This window comes from Portunus trituberculatus, chromosome 12 (genome assembly GCF_017591435.1).
Source record: "Portunus trituberculatus isolate SZX2019 chromosome 12, ASM1759143v1, whole genome shotgun sequence".
Taxonomy (NCBI): Eukaryota; Metazoa; Arthropoda; class Malacostraca; order Decapoda; family Portunidae; genus Portunus; species Portunus trituberculatus.
In genome coordinates this window covers 570,539-593,365 of record NC_059266.1, presented here as the reverse complement: position 1 = coordinate 593,365, position 22,827 = coordinate 570,539, and the positions used below count along the sequence as shown (strand labels likewise).

The 22,827-nt window shown below is 41.4% G+C and overlaps 1 protein-coding gene across 1 annotated transcript in view; it reads right to left on the bottom strand.

Annotated features, from left to right (window-relative positions):
• The window catches only part of LOC123502607 (protein crumbs-like), a 71,645-nt gene that overhangs the window by 14,354 nt on the left and 34,464 nt on the right, over window positions 1–22,827 (bottom strand). Inside the window, exons 2-23 of the mRNA XM_045251771.1 lie at window positions 18,094–18,233; window positions 16,478–16,672; window positions 15,484–15,626; window positions 14,742–14,983; window positions 13,845–13,850; window positions 12,116–12,244; window positions 11,815–11,981; window positions 11,096–11,274; window positions 10,115–10,256; window positions 9,557–9,767; window positions 9,168–9,284; window positions 8,477–8,664; window positions 7,343–7,496; window positions 6,746–6,970; window positions 6,371–6,607; window positions 5,295–5,671; window positions 3,889–4,084; window positions 3,021–3,188; window positions 1,807–1,991; window positions 1,233–1,479; window positions 748–880; window positions 242–417 (exon numbers count right to left, since the gene is read on the bottom strand). Coding sequence (XP_045107706.1) covers window positions 242–417; window positions 748–880; window positions 1,233–1,479; window positions 1,807–1,991; window positions 3,021–3,188; window positions 3,889–4,084; window positions 5,295–5,671; window positions 6,371–6,607; window positions 6,746–6,970; window positions 7,343–7,496; window positions 8,477–8,664; window positions 9,168–9,284; window positions 9,557–9,767; window positions 10,115–10,256; window positions 11,096–11,274; window positions 11,815–11,981; window positions 12,116–12,244; window positions 13,845–13,850; window positions 14,742–14,983; window positions 15,484–15,626; window positions 16,478–16,672; window positions 18,094–18,233 — 3,957 coding nt within the window. The remainder of the gene's footprint in view (window positions 1–241; window positions 418–747; window positions 881–1,232; window positions 1,480–1,806; window positions 1,992–3,020; window positions 3,189–3,888; window positions 4,085–5,294; window positions 5,672–6,370; window positions 6,608–6,745; window positions 6,971–7,342; window positions 7,497–8,476; window positions 8,665–9,167; window positions 9,285–9,556; window positions 9,768–10,114; window positions 10,257–11,095; window positions 11,275–11,814; window positions 11,982–12,115; window positions 12,245–13,844; window positions 13,851–14,741; window positions 14,984–15,483; window positions 15,627–16,477; window positions 16,673–18,093; window positions 18,234–22,827) is intronic.

The following is a 22,827-nucleotide window of genomic DNA, read 5'->3' as shown; positions in this document are numbered from 1 at the left end:
CTTAAAAGTATTGATGCTTGGTTCTGACATCTATGCCTGCTAGATCTCTGCACTCATCTCATAACAAACCCAAAAGTAATAAAAATAATCTGAACAACAGACCAAACCACCAATAAATACATGCTTGCGTTAAAAGTACTATTCCTTGGTTCTGACATCTCTGCTTTCAAGATGCAGAACAGAACTACAAGAAAGCAATGAGACAACACAAGCAGGATCCCTGAGCAACAAACTGCCTCACCCAGGATGGTGGAGGAGAAGGAAGTGTCGGAGCTGTTGATTGTCTGGACGGGGTTGATGGGGTGAAGTGTGGTCTCATTGTTGGCAGCGAGGAACACATGGCTGTCATTCACCGTCATGTGCACCGTCTGCCACTCCCCGTCGTTCAGGTCTGACCCGACGAAGATTCCTTCCCACCTGAGATTAAGATGCACACAGGTAATGTTATGAGTGAACGGCTGGTGACAGGGTAAATATGCATAGAAATAAGGCAAATAACTATCATCAACAGGAAAGGTTAATACAGCATAGAAACACAGAAAGAAATTATCATCATCAGATAATAATAATTTGGTATAAAAAATAGGAGAGCATCATCAAAAATAAATCCTTCAAAAATACAAACAGGTATAAACAAACAGGTAAAACATATAAAAACTTCATATCATATGAAATTTAACATATGTTTCTAATCTTCCCCAAAAAAATATCAATAAGTAATCATGACAATCCTCAGCGTTCACTCACTTGTTGAGCAGCGACGAGTGGACATTGAGTTGTCCGTCGAGCAGCTCCAGCTTGTAGTAAGTCTCGCCCTGACCCACAGCAAGGATCCCGCTGGGCAGAGTGGTGCGGAAGCGGAAGGCAAGGTCGTAGCCGGCTGTGTGGTAGTCATGGGTTAGTACTGCATTGGGAAGCACTGACAAGCACACTCAATAAAACACAGAGAAGAACGAAACTGTCAGGAAATGTAGATTATAAAGACTGAAGCATTTAAAACTAGATTCAGCAAAATGCATTGAAGAAACACTGTCAGGAAATGTAAGGTGTAATGAAACAAAGACTGATTCAAGACAGACTCAAGGTAAAGAAAAGGAAACTATCAGGAAATGTAAGGTACAGTAAAACAAAGACTGTAAGAATCACAATGGACAAATAAACACAGAAAGATGCAGCCAGGGCATGTGAGGTGAGCAGACACAAAGACAGAAGCAAGGTCCATAACCGCTCACCTTCCACCTGCTCAGAGTTGACGACCACATAGGAGTTGCCGCTGAGGGAGAGTGTGGTGGGGTCCTCACAGTACATCCCGGTGAAGCCATAGGGACACTGACACTCAAAGCTGTGCTCGATCTCGTAGAAGAGGAGCGGTTTGCATACTCCACCATTGAGACACTCCACGTTACGACAGCCAATCAGCTCCACCGAACAGTTCTTGCCACCATAGTCTTCCTCACACACACACTCATAGTCAGCAATCTGGCCAGGGACACCTTGTTACATATTGGTCTTTAGAATAAGTTGTCTCTGTGTATTTTGGTTTTGTCAGATTGAAAAAAAAAAAAAAAAAAAAAAAAATGCAGACCACAAAAGACCAGTTAGGCACTAAATTATGTGATTTAACTTCCAAATCTAGTCTTTATTTTTAGCACTGATATTTCCTTGGCTGAATAAAAAAGGGAATAACAAAAAATACAAACATGAGACAAACTCAATGTGGTCCACTTAACACCAATTACTTCTTAATAAAAGCAAGAAAGACAAAAATGGAATAACACAACAACACTTCATGTTCCGGAGCCTCACCCGGTCAATGCAGGTGCCGACGACACAGGGGGTGTACAGTTCACACTCGTTGATCTCCGTCTCACAGTTGACGCCCTCGTAGCCCGGCCAGCACTCACACAGGTACGCATTGATGCCGTCCACACACTCACCCTTCTGGCACGGGTCACTCTGGCACTCGTCAATGTTCACCTCACACATCTCCCCTGCAATGGAAAGGTGACTTGTGTTGTTCTTTTGTATTGAAATGTATCAAGCACTAGAGTCACTTATGAACACTTGTTGAGATTCAGACTTGTATTCCAAGGCCTCATCTTTACTTTTAATTGAGATGAATGTTGGGTGAACTTGTATTTAACCCCTTCAGTACCATGATGCCTTTCCATATTCAGTCTGCTTACTATTTGGTGATTTTTTACAGCTTCAGAAACTCATGAGGAGGATCAAAATAGTGAAGACTCTAGCCATTAATCTTCTGATCTTCATAGACCCTTCATAATGTAAATAAATCTCATGGTAAAAATATGTCCCAGTATTGAAGAGGTTAAGGCATTCACAACTGTTATGACTGAATAAAAAGTACCAACACATACATACACACACTGTACTATAAGTACTATAATAAGACCCAGATTGGAATATGCAGGAGTAGTGTGGACCCCTCACAAAAAGAAACACATAAAGAAGCTGGAGAGACTACAAAAAATGGCTACAAGAATGGTCCCAGAACTTGAAGGGATGACATATGAGGAGAGACTAAAGGCTTTGGATCTTCCAACATTGGAGCAGAAGGGAGAGAGGGGATCTCATACAAGTTTATAAATTGATAAATGGAATGGACCAAGTGGACAATAAGTATCTGATCCTGAGAGAAGAATATGCTAGTCAAAGCACAAGATCGCATAGTAAGAAGCTGAGGAAGGGAAGATGTGTAAGAGATATTAAAAAGTATAGTTTCCATAAAGATGTATTGAGACATGGAACAGTTTGAATGAAGAAGTAGTGTCTGCAACGAGTGTGCATACTTTTAAAGTAAGATTGGATAAGTGTAGATATGGAGACGGGGCCACACGAGCATAAAGCCCAGGCCCTGTAAAACTACAACTAGGTAAATACACACACACACACACACACACACACACACACACACACACACACACACACACACACACACACACACACACACACACACACACACACACACACCATCACAAGTACACAGCCTCACTACTCACCAGTAAATCCAGCCACACACTCGCACACAAAGCCGCCCGCCTCCTCATATGTGAAGTTGGTAAAGATGCCAAGCTCATAGAGAGTGAGGTTGCTGCGCTCCAAACAGGTGGCTCCATTGAGGCACGGGGACAGGTCACACTCAGGGATGTCCTCCTCACAGTTCTTGCCTGAAGGAAGTGACAGTGGTGAGTGGTGAGGAGGGAGGAAAACATGGAATCTAGAATGTTATGTTGATGTGTTCTTGATTTACTTTTATCTAATCTATTTTTGTCTTATTTTTACAGAACTGAGATGCACTAGAAGCTAATGAGCAATAAATATAAGTAAGGGACAAAGTTATGGTACTGAGATGGTTTATAAGATACATTACATTCCCTAATCTGAAAGAATGAATGCAGCTTTCCGTAAGTGATTTAAGCATTGAAAGATCTCAACAATACCTCAAGCTCTCATAAAGTCAGCTGTAATTCTTAATCACTTTACTACAAAAACTCTAAAGATTTGTATACAGACAAGTACACCACCAATCTAACATCTTCCTTGGTTAAAAAATACCAAACTATTCTTTAGAAGCAGGAGACAAATGTCACACAGAGGAAACATCACCTACTAAACCAGCTTACAGCCCACCACAGCCCAGCCAATCTCTGGAGCTAAAACACCAACACAAATACAACACCAGAAAGGCTTCTTAACAAAAATACAGTACCAAAAACATGCCTGAAACTTGATCTGTCAGAAATATGGTACCAGAAACATCCCTGAAGCTTAGTCTGGCAAATACAGTACCAAAAACATCCTTGCAGCTTGGCCTGATAAAAATACAGGAGCAAAGACCCCAGCAGCTTGGCCTGATGCCTCACAAACCTTCATAGCCCGGATGGCAGAGACACTCATAGTCCTTAATGAGGTCTGAGCAGGTGGATCCGTGCTGGCAAGGGGATGACTCACAGTCATCTATGTTTATCTCACACTGAGGACCCTTGAAGCCGGTGTCGCTACAGTTACACGTGAATTCGTTGATGCCATCCGTGCACACTCCTTCATTCATACAAGGGTCCGACTAGAATGCAATGGGCGGACATACACAGTGTTACTTTAGTGGACAAGGGGTGAGTGGTTATACTGGGACTCAGGGAGGAGGGTGAGGCAGTGGGAGTGTGAAGTGTGGGAGGCTAAGGAACAGAAACAGAGAGGAGAGTGACTGTGGTGAAGGGCAAGACTAGGTGATATAGTGTGACAGTAAGGTTAGTGAAAGTGATCAGAAGACAAAAAATACATGAAACAATGGAAGAGAATAAAGATAGTGAATGTGGTAAGGATTAAGATTGTGAATGTGATTAGAAAGCAAAAAAAAAAAAAAATATGAAAGAGAACGACTTAAAAGATGATACAGGGCAGGGATAGTGAAATTGTTGGGCATACAGAGAAGAAAGTGGATGAAATGAATAATCAGACAGAGGGACAGTATAAGTAGAAAAGAAATATGGTAGAAATGATGGGATATAAAGATCAGAGTGGAATAAAATAAGCAAAACATCATTAGAGTTAAACAAAAACAGCATAATAAGTTGAAAAGTAAAGCTTACATTATTAATTGATTAAATCTGGATTAAGAGATTGAAAACTTACGGAAACGTTAATACTAATGAATAAAAAACATTACAACAATGACAAATTACACTGGAATATAAATGCAGACATAACAAAATTTACAAATAGTTCAGATAGTAATTTGCAAACATAACTTGACAAATTTTGACCATTCCTCATGCTTGTCAAGGAAGCTGTTTGAGGACACACCAGAAAGAAACAAACACAAAACAAACACTACCATTACAACATCAAGAATACACACTTATCGTGATTCTCTCAATGATAAACACATGTAAATAAAACAGATATTTCTCTCAAGTGGAGTGTTTTTTTTATATAGTGATTGTAAATGAAAAAAACATGAAATCTATATCTTACATAACAGAAAATTAGTTAAGCTTTAAAATTGCTTGGAAACTTACTTTAGAAAAATAAATGTTGGGAATAATTTATCTGATTTTCCAAGCAATAAAAGCAGAAAGCAAAAATCAACTTTAATACAAGATGAATCAGATGCACAGCTCAAAACAAAAAATCCCCAAAAGTAATCAACAGTAAAATTTAAAACCCACAAAATTATCAACGCATCAAATCTGATCGTGTGTGCACCGTGACAGCTCCACGAGAGAGAGGCAAGTGACAAGGAGACAAGCAACAGGGAAGGGCGGGCAGCATACCTCACACTCGTCAATATTGGTGGAGCAAAGCTGGTCAGTGAACCCAGGCAGACACTCACAGGTGAAGTTTGCAATGTGGTCATGGCAAGTGGCATTGTTCTGGCACGGCCCACTCTCACACTCGTCAATGTCAACATCACAGTCCGTCCCGGTGAAGCCAGGCTGACAGACGCACTCATAGCCGTTGATGCGGTTGAGGCAAGTACCATTGTTGCGGCAGGGGTGGGAAAGGCACTCGTCAAACTCCAGGTTACAGTGGTCACCGGAGAAGCCAGGCCGGCAGTAGCACTGGTAGGAGCCGTTGGTGTTCTCACAGATGCCGTTGATGCAGGGCTGCTCCAACACACACTCATCCACGTCCTCCTCACAGTTGTGGCCTGTGGAGGGAGGGAGCAGGTCAGCTGAGGCACTGTGTCCATCACCACTGGTAGCACAGGGAAATGGGTGAGGGTGAGCAGATCCACAGCTCACCACCATCACCACCACCACCACCGCCACCACCTCTTCAGAATGTAAAATAATATACAATGCAAACTGTAAGTCTTTCTCACAGGCACTTCTTTGAAAAGGCATCAAAAAGGGGCAGATAGATAATTAGAGATAAATAAAGGATGATAATAAAGCAATGCCTTCTCAACAATACATTCATTTTCAATAGTAAAGTAAATAGCAAGGTGAATAAATATGGAAAAGAAAAAAAAAACTCTTGAAGTACGAGACTCTATCCAAGTTTGTATTTTATTTAGCCATCTGTCCCCATCTCTAGATTAACCCCTTTTAATACCATGATGCGTTTCCATATTCATTCTGCTTACCACTTGGTGATTTTATACACCTTCAGAAATTCATGTGGGGGATTAGAAGAGTGAAGACAGTGGCCATTGATCTTCTCACCTCCATACACCCTTCCTAATATGAATAAATTGGTCTAATCATGCACAAATTTCAAGGTAAAAATATCCCCCAGTACTGAAGAGGTTAACAAAACATCAGCAAAACACAAAACAAGAAAATAAAGATCTAGACAAGAGAAACAGTTCAATCAGTCATGCATCTCAGTCATCCAGCAGCCTCACCTGTATAACCTGATGGGCAGATGCAGGTGTAGTTAGCCCTGCCATCGTAACACTCCCCTCCATTCAGACATGGGCTGCTCTCACACTCATCAATGTTAACGGAGCAGTTCTCGCCGGTGAATCCCTCGGGACACCGGCACTCGTAGCTGTTCACCAGGTCGTAGCACACCTTGCCATCAGAGCAGGTCATGTCAGAGCAGTCGTTGATGTTGTTGCTGCAGTACAAGCCCTCGAACCCTGGCAGAAAGTATTGGTATGGTAAATACTGAGGATCTGTTGATGTTGCTACAGTATAAGCCCTCAAACCCTGGCAAGAATTATTGGCAGGGTTAATATTTGTGACTAATATCAAAGCACATAACACCTCGGCCTCACCTGGGATACACTCGCAGTAGAAGGTCTGTTCACCACGCGTGGTGATGCAGGACCCTGAGTTGTTGCAGGGCATGGAGGCACAGGCATCGTACTGCTCCTCACAGTTGGTGCCCATGAATGCCGGGCCACACTCACACTTGTACTCATTGACGCCATCCTGACACACACCCCCATTAAGGCACGGCGATGAGGCGCACTCGTCAATGTTCGTCTCGCACGTCTCCCCTGCACACATAAGACAGAGAAGCAACACGTTATTCATTCCCTCATTCTGTTATTCTATTCTGATTGAGAAGTCAGTATTTATATTTATTCATGGTGAGGTGACTAAAAATACATACAAACAAGGCAGGAAGCAACACATTATTCATTCTCTCACATTGTTATTCTATTCTGATCATAGTCAGTATTCATCCCTAGGTGACAAAAATCTACATATATACTCCACAATATCCTCTTAACTATTCAACTCCACCATGTTATTTCATCACATTTCATTATCTTTCCCGAGACCTAAAAAAATATGAATAAGGCCTCCAGCATCTCTCCGGCACTGCCCAGTCATGTCAAGCCAGCAGTGAGTGTACACAAGCGCACCTGTGAATCCCGGGAGACAGGTGCAGTCGAAGCCGTTCACTCTGTCCTTGCACGAAGCTCCATTGAGGCATGGGGAGGAGTCACACTCGTCCACCTCCACATCACAATTCTTGCCAGTCCAGCCATCCTCACAGAGACAAATGTAGTCCCCAACCTGAATGACCAAGGCAGGGGAGACATTACTACACACACACACACACACACACACACACACACACACACACACACACACACACACTCTAAATAGAATGGATTGACAAACTGAACCTGCAATTACTAGAGAAGAGATTACCATGAGAAATTTGCATCTACCTACTTTAAATACATGCATAACATTGCAGTTGTCCTGTCCCACTCTGGGGCACCACAGGAACACAGGAATTTATGAGAAGGCAGAATAAAGTGGCCTTACAGAAGACTGAAATCTTTCACAAGACACTCAAGGCAGCAAGACTGACATGACAATACAAGTCCAGCAATGCAAATCTAATGTGTTACCAATAAAATCCTGATCACCAAGGCCTGAGTGTCTGCATGGCCTCGACTACCCTGGTGCTACACACTCGTGACAGGACACAAGCAACACTACACAAACACTGGCACAGTACAGGCTGCACCACCACTCACCGAGTATAGATGCTGCACACACCACACCACATCAGCAGCAGGCAAGCAAGAAATAAAATGAAGAGCATATCTTGACAGTATCACTTCATTACAATTATATGATCATAGGGAGCTTTGAATTCAACATATTTATGGATGGGGATATGTGGAAATAGGTAGCTTTGTTTTAAGAAGGAATGGCACACATGCCTTATTGTTTTCATGTTCTTATGATGTAAACATTATTATTCCCCAATCATATCAACACATCCCAGCAGGTGTTGGTGTGAGGATTCATGAGAATACTTAAATGACTGGTTCATTAAATTCTGGCACTATAATATCATGACACTGTATGCAATAAATAAATAAATGAAAACATAAATAAGATCAGTTAATAAGATAAACAAAACATCAAAGATAAAAAACATAAATATCACAATCACAACCTAAAAAAACACAATTAATTGAACCACACTAGAAGAGCAACCTTAAAATACTTATACCATTCTCCTCTCCACCACTCACCAAGTCCTCACAACTGGTGGCATGCACACAGACATTGAGGGCACACTCGTCCAGGTTCACCTCACAGTTCACGCCTTCAAAGCCAGCAGGACACTCACAGGTGAAGGCCTGCACCTCATCATGGCAGGTGCCCCCATTCTGACATGGGTCCCCGGCACAGTCATCAATGTTCACCTCACAGTTCCTCCCTGAAACAGTAACATGCATCAGTGAGGTGAGAAGTCATCAGTGTTCACTACTCAGTTACTCCTTATAGCACCACCAAGCATCAGTGAGGTAAGAAGTTATGCAAGTTATCATTATTCAACAGTTCCTCCTTATAACACCACCAAACATCAGTGAGGTAAGAAGTCATTCCAGTCATCAATATTCAACAGTTCCTCCTTATAGCACCACCAAGCATCAGTGAGGGACAAAGCTACATGTCATTTTACTATGACTGAGGAACATTGGTTGTCAAAAAGCTCATATGTAGGAAGCCCAGAGAATTAGTGATAGAGATAACAAAAGACACATTGCTTAAATAAACCCACTTAGAGAGTAACAAGAGGAAGAAGAATAGGAGGAAGAAGAATAGGAGCAGGAGGAGGCAGAAGTAAAGAAAGAAAAGAAGGGATATATCTTAAGCTAGAAGAAAAAGGGGGCAGGGAAAGGTTTATAATGAAGCAGGGTGGCTGACGAATTAGCATACCTGAGAATCCTGCACCACAGATACAAGTGTAGGCGTTGCTGTCGTCATAACAGGTCGCTCCATTGAGGCATGGGGAGGAGGCACACTCATCAATCTGAACACAATTGGGGGCTGAACCTGCAGGAATGAAACTATTGTTATGAACCTCAGTGACACAAATCATCATTGAGAAGCAAATTATACACATCATCATAAAGTCTAATAAAACAGCCATATGATTCCACTCTTTACAAGAAAAAAAAAAAATAAAATCTATTAGGAAAGCTACATCACACCCTGGGAGACAGAGAAGCTACATTCACACCAGCTAAATAAAATCACTCTAACACACTCTTTAACACACCAAGCATAACATCACACATTCATATAGACACTGGGAGGCACTTCACCTGAGAATCCTGGGCTGCAGCGACACACATATTCATTGACTCCATCCTCACAGAACGAGTTTTCCGGACAGGTGACATTGTAGCAGTCGTTAATGTTGCGTTCGCAGTTGTCCCCCTCAAAGCCAAGCAGACAGGCACAGCGGTAGGCATTCTTGAGGTCTGAGCAGGTCCCTCCATTCTGGCAAGGGTCTGAGGAGCACTCCAGCACCTCCTGCAAAAATATATCTCAATCAGTTCACCATTAATTCTTCACTTCTTTGTCTATAGTCATCTGTTAACATCTACAGCACTGGTGGAAATGTCTGCCAGAACACACATACACACACTCATCTCTGCAAACTATTAATTCTTTGCTTCTTCTTCTATAGTCATTCTTTGTTAACATTAGCAGTGATAGAATTACACACATACACACACACACACACACACACACACACGGACACACACTCACCACAGTACACTATCAATTCTTCACATCTTTATCACTTATAGTCATCTGTTAACATTAGTACTGGTAGAAATATTTACACACACATAAAATCACACTCAGACACTCACCACATCACAGTGCTTGCCGCCATAGCCAGGCATGCAGGCACACTCATAGCCACCATACAGGTCATAGCAGGTGGCACCATTGAGGCATGGAGACACAGGCTGGCACTCATCAATGTTCACCTGGCACACGTCTCCCTCATACCTGCCACAAACACATGAACAGCTTGCATTAATACCTGGATGCTGTTAAACATACATACACACATACAAACATTAAATAAGTGACTAATGTGAACCTTTTATATATGAATTACTGACAGAATCCAAAAACTCAGAAATTTATTATTGAAAAAGGAAAGAAAACTATATATCAGTAAGTTATAGTAGTTTTCAGGGGTGTTTTTATGATCCTAATGATAGCTTAACCTCTTCAGTACTGTGATGTATTTTCATATTCGTTCTGGTTACTATTTGGTGAGTTTATACAGCTTCAGAAACATATGTGGAGATTAGAAGTAAATACTCTGGCTATTAACCTTTTGACCTCCATAAATCCTTCCTGCTGTAAATTAGTTATACCCAAAAAAATCAAGGTAAAAATATATCTTAGTACTGAAGAGGTTAATAAGCATCAAACACTGTTAATGGGAAAATCACTCTTGAATGTATGGTTTTTGAGAACAATACTGATGAGAGAGGAAAGCATTTAGCAACATAAGCCATATAGAGATGGACAAGTCACTCTGGAAATTATCAATATTCCTCATCCTCTCCTTTATTGTTCCTCTTCCTATTCCTTCATTATTCCTCCTTCTTCCTCCTCTTCCTTTATCAATCCACCTACTCTTCCTTTATTATTCCTCCTTCTCTTCCTTCATCATTCCTCCTTTTCCTTTATCATTCCTCCTCTTCCTTCATCATTCCTCCTCCTCCTCCTCCTACTCTTCTTTCTCCTTCTCGCTCCTCCTATGGAAAACAGTACAGCTTATAAGACACACAGCTATTCACCCTTCAGTGCCATTCAAGGTGCACACAACTCACCCAGTGCCATCACAGTTACAGGTGAAGGAGTTGGCACCATCCTGGCACTGCCCCCCATGACGGCACGGCACCACAGCACAGTCGTCGTTGTTCACCTCGCAGTGCTCACCGCTGAACCCAGGCTGGCACATGCACTCGTACGTGTCAGTGAAGGCTGTGATGGTGCAAGTGGCGTTGTTCTGCGGCATAGAGGTAGTTATTGGTGAAGCTTTATTTATTAATTTATTTATCTTATTTTTTTTTTTTTTTCGATGCAGGGGGGAAACCAACCAAGGGCAACAAAAAGGACCTACTTGAAGTGCTGGTTCCCTTAAAGAGTATTAGGGAATTAGCCAAAATTAAGGAACAAATGTCTTGAAATCTTCCTCTTATCTAGCATATTTTTATTTTTTCTATTATTATTTACTGAGTTTTTTGTGGCAGTGAAGGGTAAGATGGTGCATGTAGTTTTGTTCTGCAGCAGAGAGTAAGGTTATTGGTGAAGCTTTCTGGTGATTCTGTTTATTCTTATTATTTACTGATTTTATATGTCAGTGGAGGCCAAGATGGTGCAGGTGGTGTTGTTCTGTGGCATAGAGTGGCAAGGTTTTATATTTCTTATTTGCTGATTTTTTTTGTTTTTGGATACTTATCGTGTTTTAATAGTGTGGTATGGACAGCATTTGGTTTCCTGCAGTAAGGGTTCCTATACATTCATACATACATAGACACATACATACCAGGCAGGGATTGCTGGTCTCCTCACAGTAGTTTTCGGTGATGCGTGTCTGACAGGTGGCGCCAATGTAGCCAATGGGACAAGCACAGGTGGTGGAGTTGTCAAGGCGGTCTGGCTGACACAACCCTCCATTCTCACACTGGAACTCTGGCCGGGCACACAGCGGTCCTGCAGAAAGAGTGAGTCAGTGAGGTGTTGAGGTGTTGTGGTGCATCTCACTAACAATCACAGGTAGGAACTATTAAAATAAGATCCTCCTTTTTCAAGCAGTACACAGCAAGCAGTAAGCAGGGCAGCATTACCAGTGTCGTTTTCGCAGTGCAGTCCATCGTAGCGTGTGTAGCAGTGGCACACATAGCTGTCCTGGGTGGCAATGCACTCCCCACGCTGGCCACAGGGCTGGGAGAAGCAGGGATCCTCTTGGTACCCACCTGAAGGCACACAAATTGGGGTTACTCTCTGTCACACACACACACACACACACACACTATAGCTTCATGCAAACACCCCAGTCTAATACATAAGTTTCAAGCAGGTACAATCATACATAATTCAAGATAAACAACTTTCAATGTCCTCAGCCAAGTTTCAATATATGAGCAATGAAAGTATGTGTATTTATATCACTGTAGAAGATCAAATATGCTCTTTGTTTCTTTCTCTATCACTCTCTTTCTTACTATATTGAAACTTGAAAAATCTGATTAAGAGTTGTTTCTATCTCCTGAATAGTAAAGGGTGGTCTTACAATCTACACTTCCACACTCTGAGCTTGTGCACCAGTGAGCCAGACCTTTCAGTGTCATGTTAGTGTGTGAGGAAATTAAACATCCCACCAAGTAATGATCTAATAGTGTAGAATAAAACAATAGAGCACAGAACAAAAAATCAGACTCAAGAATCAACAGGAATTGAACTAAAGACAGGAAAGTATGAGATGGCTGCATGACAAAAGAAAGGCAATGTCAGTCTAATTAATCATGGTATAAGGCTTATGTTCTGAGGATACTGTGTGGCTGTGGAGGTAAAGTCTCATATGTGCTGTGTTGAAGAAAGTGACCTGAATGTTATCTGTGATCGTGATGTAAGCTCACACACTCTGCCTTACCTGGAAAAAAAAAGGTAATGAACATATGATTTTATCTTCCACTCTTTACACAACAGGTACAAGTGTAGATAAACAGACAGATGGTAGATGTAGAGATAGATGGACAGTTACATTAATAGAAAGGTAGACTGATAGATAGACAGATATAGACAGACAGATACATAAATTCATAGAGAGACAGATATAAACATGTGTAAAAGTTGAAAATGCTACGAAAAAGTCTTGCATTCATAATTCTACAGGGAGGAGGAAGCGTATTAGACAAATCTGTATAATGTGGAAATAAAGTGACAAAGCTGAGGTGAATAACACATGCTTACAAATCAAGTGGAGTACTATTATTAATTAATATTTGTGAGTATAAGTATAACCTTTCAAGGAATGTGCAGCAGAGGCAACACTCTTCATACATGTGTTAGTATTAGTATAGGTATCAGTAATATCTATGCACATTAGTCTCTAAGTGGGTGGCAGAGCTATCAGACACACACATGGAGAGCAAGTCTGTTATATAAACCTACATAAACTTAATCAGCTTCTATATAAATGAATAGATTCCTTCCTAGCTTCTACTTAGCATTTGAGTGACATGGAAACTCTTGCATCTGATAAAACACCTCAGATTTATAAACACCAAACTGACACAACTGAATCAATCTCACTAAGTCCCATTTGCAATACCAAACTGTCACATTTCCCAATACATTTAGTGCATCTAATGATCTTGCAAGCCATTTAATTTTGCTAACATGAGTCATTACGTTACTGGTGAATTTGAGAAACCACTACACATTGTTCCGTTGTCATGTGAAGTGTTGCCATGTATCTTTCCCTGGTGTGTGCAGTTCTGACAGTCCTGCCACCCACTACATACTATGGCTATATGTTAAATTAGGATTAGTACAGTGAGTCTTCATGCCTACCTCCACCTTGAGTGAGGGCAGGGCAAGAGGAGAGGAGAGCAGGCAGCCAAGACCAAAAAATTGTATCAGTCATGGCCACAGTATGCAGGGACCACCACCACCACCACCACCACCACCACCACCACTAAGCAAGTGCAAGGAAGCCAACACACAAACACACACCCACACCACCGCTACCACCAGCAGGCAGCACAAGAGGGCGGGTGAAGGCACATGTGTGTGTGTCCCTCACAAAGACACATAGACACTTGAACTTCTCTTCTGAACTACTCACACCAAAAGCCTTCTGATTATTTTTTTCAGACAAAATCATTTACAGATTCTAATAAAAATGCAAAGAAAAACATGTATTACTTTAACACAATCATCAATATGAACATTATACATCAAATGAAACTAATATTGAATAAGCTTATCCAATAGAATCACGGTGACATATGTACAGTGTAAAATCTCAGAATTACAAACACCAAAGCAAATAAATCAAACTGAAAAAGTAACAAGATATTGATAAAGAGTCATCAACATCCATAAACAAATTCAGAAAATACCAAAAAAGCAATCAAATGTGGAATATAACAGTTATTAATTCAGAACTTTACACAAGATATTACTACTACTATTACTATTATTACTACTACTACCACTACTATTACTACTACCAGCAATCTACTAATAATATTAACGTTATTACTACATCCATTAAGAAGCAGAGAATAATCCATAAATAGGAATGCAGGGCAAGAATTGAACAAAAGTCAATAGAGATCAGAGAACTAAGAGAACAAAAGAGCTCACTACACACAGAGAAGAGACAGCACCTAGAGCATACCAGAACCCACTGAGCACTACATGGGAGAGAGCAGGTTCTGGGAGGGCAAGGACAAGGAGACTCACTACAATCTCTGTCGTCTGGGAGTGGGCAGGAGTCCCACACGACGCCTGTGTGGAGAGCGAAGGAGCTGCCAAACTCTGTACCAGCACCCTGCAGGAGACACCCTGTGAAGTTCCTGCCAATGGTGAGTTGAGGGGATTCCGACCACAGCTCCAGATCAAACAGGAAGGCGCTGGCGTCCGTCGTGTTTGCCACTACCACCGTCGCCTGGTCCACACCAAGCTTCAGCACCCCCAGCTCAAACCTGCACCACCACAACACCAATCATACTCAAATCCTCTCTATGATATACCACTGTTTGACTTTATTCATTGTCACCTAGTTTGATTTTATGTACTAGCCTCACAACATCTCTCACCCTCACACACACACACACACATATCTCCATATCTACACTTACCCAATTTTTCTTTAAAACTAAGAGTGTGCATAATTTTAAAGAAAAATTGGATAAGTGTAGATATGGAGACGGGACCACACGAGCATAAAGCCCAGGCCCTGTAAAACTACAACTAGGTAAATACACACACACACACACACACACACACACACACACACACACACACACACACACACACACACACACACACACACACACACTCTTAAGTAAACCTCATAATCTGGATCCTAAGTAATCCTAATTCTAAATACTTATAATCCTAAGTAATTGTAATCTTAAGAAATCCTAATCTTTATTAATCTCAATACTAAATAACTGTAATTCTAAATAGTGCGAGTAATTACTTGAGGTAGACTCTGTGCCAGGCGTTGTTGTTGAGGCGCCTGGCGAGGGTGGTGACGTGAGGCTGGCCATGCTGTGTCAGGGTCAGCACCAGCGACCCCTCCTCACTCAGCTGCAGCACCAGACTGTCCCCGCCTGAGCCCGTCTGGGGAAAAACACCTGTATGTTAGTTGGTCTTGGGTGCGTTTAGTTTCTCTCTCTCTTTCTCTCTCTGTCTCCCTCTCTCTCTCCAATCATCCATATTGTTGTTTATACTAATTACTTTCTTTTTACTCTTTATTGTTTTCCCTTCATGTGATGTTTGACTATATAAACACAACAATGAAGAAGGTCAAAATCTAGAGGTCATGATCAAGAGAACAAGAGTGGGACTATTAAAGAAGGTGCTGTATAAGGAAAATGACACAGAGAGGTGATGGGCAGGAGAACAAGAGTAGGAATATCACAGAGACTTTGAGAGGAAAGGATGAAATGGTTTGGGGAGAGGAGCAGGGCCTGGTGAGGAACAACTGGAAAGGTTGTGGCCGGTCACTGGATGGTCTTGCAAGGCACCTGGTGGTGTGTGACGGCCTTGTGGCCACACCATATGCACGTTGTTATATTGAGGATGTGCACGTGGTGTGACCACAAGGCAGAGCACACTACTGCCTTGCTGCCTTGCTGTGTGGTGCTGCACGCACCACAACTGCTTTCCATGACACAGCCATATGTATGCAAAGCTAATGAAACACTACACATTTATAATTATTTCCTAAGACAACACTGCACATCAACAGTACATGGTTCAATTGAACTTTCTTCCAAATAAGTATTTGCAGCAAATGGTCTCTCTACCAAAATTAAGATTGTGAATCTAAGCTGTATTGGTTGAATTTTTTTATACCTTATCTTATACTAAGTGAAACTACATTTAGCAAGTTAGGTTGGGTTAAATTAAGATAGGTGAGGGTTAGGTGAAAGTAGACAGGTGAGTGAGGGGAGCCAGCAGTGCCTCACCTGTTCCAGCAGATTGCCATGGCTGCAGGTCCTGAAGCTGAGGGAGGTGTAGCCACGCAGACTGAGGGTGACAGGCAGCACCACCCTCGCCTCGCCGCCAGAGAAGTGACCCTCGCGTGATCCACCACCAGGGGTCAGGTCACCCCAGCTGTCCTCACCCGCCAAACCCACGTCCCCCTCCCCACCATCCACCAACTGAAAAATAAATACAGTGTGACTCTCTGATATTTATTCATTTTGTTTATTTAGTTAGAGATTAGTCAACACAACAGAAAGACACATCAACAGAACACACACACACACACACACACACACACACACACACACACACACACACACTATGAGCTCTGAGCTCGCTCTGTAATGGGAAAGACTGGCTGGGTGACTAGCAGGCGACCAAAGTGAATTACACAACAGTGATGGATTGTAGAAAATATACAGACAGGTGAAGAACAGAAATTTGAACAAGTAAATGGACAAGAAAAGCCAGCAGAATGACAGATGAAGAGATGAACAAGTGAACACATAAGACAGACAGTAGAACATATAAACAATTAGACAGTGAATATACATATGAGAGAGAAAGAGAGAGAGATCAGAGAAACAGGTACAGACTCACAAGAACCATTAAGTTGAAGGATGGATGAGCATGTCAGTGAGAGGGGAGGGAGAGGAGATAATGGTGAGGTAAGGAGATGAGGAGAGGAGAGGAGAGGAGAGGAGTGGGCTGGTGCATAGCAGGTTAAGGCTTAGTACTTAGCATACTTCTTGGGTGACACGGAAGCCTTACAGACACACAGACACACACACCACAGTACATAGGTATGCACGAGTACGTGTACACACACACACACACACACACACACACACACACACACACACACACACACTTGAGAAGAAAAATTAGAAAAAAGAGAAATGCTTACAAATGAAGAAAAGAAAACAAATAGAGATAATGATGGATGAAAATTAAGAAAGAAAATAAGAACATGAAAATAGATAAAAAGCTTTTGTAGAAGATAAAACACAAGAGGAGGAGGAGGAGCAGACAGGATTACTAAAAGGTGAAGCTGGTGCCTTAATGAAGTGCCTCTAAATGATTGCCTAAGTACATAAATAAATCATTAGCACGCTGGTATGGTTCCTAACTGGTGGGAAGGCTGAGGCAGAATATCAATAAGTAAGTTGTAGCAGTTGTAGTGGTGGTGATAATGATAGAGTATTTGAGAATTAATTAATATTGTTGGTGTTATTTAAGAGATTGGAATGATTAAAGGTACGTGTTACTACTACTACTACTACTACAGGTACTACTTTACTACTACTACTTCTATTCTACTACAACTACTATTACTTTTTCTATTTCCCTTTTACAATTACAACTTTTGCTACTACTACTACTACTACTTCCTATATTCTACTACTACTATTACTACTACTACTACTACTACTAATAATAATAATAATAAAAAAATAATAATAATAATAATAATTCTATTCTACTAAAACTATGGCTATTTCTATTTCCGTTACTACTAGTACATTTACTACTACTACTACTACTACTACTACTACTACTAACAATAACAACAATAACAACAACAAGCAGTGCTCACCTGTGTTCCCGTGACCTCAAGGTGAGTCTCCAGCACCGTAGACTCCTCCAAGGTGGGACTGGAGACGACTAACGTGCCCTCCTGTGCCCCCACCAGCGGCCCACACATCACCACCAGCGCCGCCGCCACCACACACCACCCTGCAAAACAGTGACACGCCATTAGGAGAGAGAGAGAGAGAGAGAGAGAGAGAGAGAGAGAGAGAGAGAATATATTTGACAAGAATGTAATATCAGTAAGGAGGGATTATGTGTTTGAGATAATAATGGATAAATAAACTGCTAGATATGACGTGTGTTGCTCTGAGTCTGTAGAATGCAACACACACACACACACACACACACACACACACACACACACAGAGGGAGAGCTGGGAAAATCAAACAAAGGTGGCCGGAGCATCACAGTTAGTTACCCTTGCCAGCCACCATCGCCATTCTTCCCTCTCGCAACAGTGTCTCCCTTCCACCTTGCTTACACCTCACCACCACTCTTTCCAAAGGCCACAGAGATGATTAGCAATGTTCTCACGAGTGCTTCTCCTGTTAACAATAAATAAATCTTGTCAATGCATCACTAGAACCATAAAAACACAATTGAAAACTTGTGTAACTTGAGCTAGAGATTTTTGGATGTAGTGCAGGTGCGGCGCCGGCGTTTTCAGAGCAAGGCGGTGAGTGAGTGTAGCGAGTGTGGTGTGACTGCTGCGCTGCGCCTGTGTTCCTGTGCAGCTAATGAGTAAACTGTTACCTTGACGTGCCAGGGAATAACCTATGATGACTTGTACACACTCCATCGCCTGTCGTCGAGTCGTGGACAGAATGGATTAGCGTTATGAAACCGTACCATTCTTCTGCTTCCGCGCGTGGGTGTTGGTCTTCCTATCTCTATCACTGCTGAGTACGTCGTATACCCTCCCTACCACCATTATTTTCTCTTCCTTATCTCTTTTTACCATGATGCAGAGGAAGTGACTAGAATTTTCTCTTTTATCTCTTTTTACCATGATACAGAGAAACCAACAAGATAGCAAAATTTTTTACAGTATCAAACACGAGTAACTCTTTTTCCTCCTTTTACCATGATGCAGAGGAAGTAAATGATAAAATTTTCAAGATCAGCAAGATTTATAACAGTATCAAACACGTGTAACACTTTTATCTCAATTCATCATGATGCAGAGGGTAACTACGTAAAATTTTCAAGATTAGCAAGATTTTTTATAGTATTAAACACGTGTAACACTGTTTGTGGCCTTCGAAAACAGTCGTGGAGAGAGACCATTTTTTTTTTTTTGTACATGTAAGAAGGGGAAAGCTGGCCAAGAGCAACAACAAGTAATAAAAAAAAAAAAGTCGGGTTAGCCAAAAGACAGGGACAAATGTCTTGAAACCTCTCTTAAATGAAGTCAAGTCATAGGAAGTTGGAAATACAGACACAGGCAAGGAGTTCCAGAGTTTACCCGAGAAAGGTATGGAAGATTGAGAGTACTGGAATCCTGGTTAGCGTTTGTGAATACAGAAATACGGGAATGTAGAATCATAAGTCATAACACAGCTTCCCACTCTTCTCTCCTCCCTATCGTCCTCACCACCTCCGTACCTTCTCATGCCCTCTCCATCCCACCACCCAGCTCTCCCACCACTGCCACCTCCGTACAAGTCTCAAGGAGTGTCCCCAGGAATACTAACACGTCCATCGCCTTACATGGGTGTACAAAAATCATCAGAGTGGTGTTTTAAAGAGATGGGTGAACGTTACGGTGTGTGTGTGTGTGTGTGTGTGTGGAAGAGTAATAAAACTAATATGCACAACAAACAACAAGAACTATTACTACTATTTATTATTACTACCAAGAGAGAGAGAGAGAGAGAGAGAGAGAGAGAGAGAGTTAACTTGCTTCAATACCTAACACAGTGGAAAGTCACTCGACAACCGCGTAATTCAATCAATTTCACCTCGACACAAATCAACCTTTCAAATCTTTCTGCCTATACCTCTCGTTTTTCCTGTCTCCGCCTTCCTCCATCCCTCCCCATCTCTCTCTCTCTCTCTCTCTCTCTCTCTCTTTCAGCGTCCCTTTTCCCCTTTGCCCTTTCATTTCCCATGCCTCCTTCCCCTCTCCCTCTCTCCCTCCCCTATTCACTTTCTCTTTCCCTCTCCGCCCACCCCCGGCTTGTGTTACCCTCCAGGGGCCACTAAGGGCGAGGGTGGTGGTGGTGGTGGTGGGGTGAGGGTTAACGCCCCGCCTCATAACGTGGGTGAGATTGTGACAAGTGTGGTGGTGATGGTGGTGGTGGTGGTCTTAGTTCATTATTAGCGTTTTTTATTTATTCATTTTTTTGTATTATATTAGTTTATGAAGTTTTGTTATGGACTTTTATAGAGGTTTTTTTTTTTTTGTCTTATATGATTCCTTTAACCCCTTCAGTACTGAGGCACATTATACCTTCAGATTTGTGTACGATTAGACTATTTTATTGACATTAAGAAGGATCTATGGAAGTCAGAAGATTAATGGCCACAGTCTTCACTATTCTAATCCCCCACATGAGTTTCTGAAGCTGTATAAAATCACTAAATAGTCAGCAGAATGAATAAGGAAACGCGTCATGGTATGGAAGGGCTTAAGTTTAGATTGGTGCTGGGAATTAAATAATAAATAAAAGAGATAAATAAAAACAAACTAATACGTAGATGAATAAATAGGTTTCTTTTTATTCTTTCGTTTCTTCTAGCTCTTTTTTTTTTCCGAAGCATTACGAACGAGCTTATTTACTTACTTATTTTTTAGCTCCGTATCCCTTATGAATAAAAACTCCTTATATAAAACCCTTATAATCACGTTCATCTTATACAATCCCTATCCTTATTTATCTCTATCCATGAATTCATCCAATCTTCTCTTTTATAATCCCCTACTGAATCTACAATATTAAGTTACCAAGTCTGTCCATTTCTTATTGTCTTTTGTTTTTATTTTCTCTAATTTCCCACTTTTTTTTTTAACCATCGGGTTCGTCCAGTTCTCAATTTCACCATTATTTTTGTTTCATCTCCATTGCTGTCAATTTCTCATTTAGTCTTTCTTGTTTTTCTTTTCTTTTTTTTTCTTTTGCAATTTCTCGCTTTTTCACCTTGGTTGTCTTCGGTTCGCAATGTCGTGTTTTTTTTTTTTTTTTTTTTTCCACACCAGCTTCTTTCACTAGCTTTCTCCACAGCGTCACCTTTTCACCAGCGTTTTATTTACCCATTCACCTTTTCACTTGCTTTTTACCCCATTCTCTGATCTTTTACTGCCTTCTGCCCACTTTCACTCTCCCCACTAAGGTTTTCTCCCCCATTCTCTCTCTCTTTTTTCATCCCTATACTTTCTCCCCCATTCTTCCTCCGTGAACATGCATACCACCTTGCCACGCTTTCCTCTATTCCTCAACCACCCGTCACATTTAGCCTGCTCCACCTCATTCCCAATAGCGGATATCTCACGAGTAAAAGTACTATATTCTGAAACCCTTCCACGCCTCACCTCCATACTCAAAAGCCTCTAGATAAAGTTACCCGGGTTTTTAATAGGGCGCTCTTGTTCTTGTGAGAGATTAACAGGATTTCTACGTTATTCTTAAGAGACAGTCTTGCGAACCCTTTGAAAACAGTGATGGTGAGTGAGAGGGCAAAGCGTTTCTCTGTATGGGTATCTAGATAAAGTTATACGGATCTTTTGGGTACGTTCTAGTGACAGATTAACAGGTTTTTTACGTTATTCACAAGAGATAGCTTTGAGGTTATTTATCTCTGTTGCCTTTGAAAACAGTCGTGGTGAGAGAGAGTAAAGCGTTTCTATATACAAGCATTTAGATAAAGTTTCACGTTTTATTATTATTTTTTTTTAGAGTACGTTCTAGTGACAGATTAACAGGATTTCTACGTTATTTACAAGAGAGAGACAGTTTTGCGAAGGCTAGTCATCTCCGCGGCCTTTGAAAACAGTCGTGGTGGTAAGAGAGCAAAGCGTTTCTGAGTAAGGGTGTCAGTGTAACGTTGCCTCTCTTCTGCCTGTCATTCTTCGCTTCTCAATCTTCTGACTCCATGTTCAACTTTCAACGAAGGAGCTAGTGGAAGTTATTAGGGGCTTTCACGGACGCTGTCAATCTTCTAGGGCTCGTTTCATAAGGATTCAAGCCCCTTTTAACAGGTTCTAGTATAAGATATTGAGGTTTTCAAGAGCGTTTTCAAGACTAGTGATTGATAAAGATTCTGCATTCTTATCAGGCTCAAAAGCAGGTTAGATTTTCAAGGAAGTGGTGGTCAAGTAAGTTTACGGTACGTTTAACAGACTGTAGTGAAAAGTAAAGGGGTTTTCAAGAGTGCTTTCAAGGTTAATAAGGATTCTGAATCTTTTAACAGACTTCAGTGTAAGTTATTTGGGTTGTGAGGATGTTTGAAGACTCCAACGATAGTTCAAGACGTTTTGATGGAAAGAATTTGGGGTTTTGAAGGGTCTATCTATAATTGCAGAGAGAGAGAGAGAGAGAGAGAGAGAGAGAGAGAGAGAGAGAGAGAGATGCGCCTAATCATCTGTGTCCTTTGAAAATAAACATTGGAAAGAACAAAATGGTAAACAACACGAGTCCAGTAGCGGCACCACAGTTTGCCAGAGGAAGAGGTAGCGTTCTCTCTCTCTCTCTCTCTCTCTCTCTCTCTCTCTCTCTCTCTCATCAACTTGGCGCAATT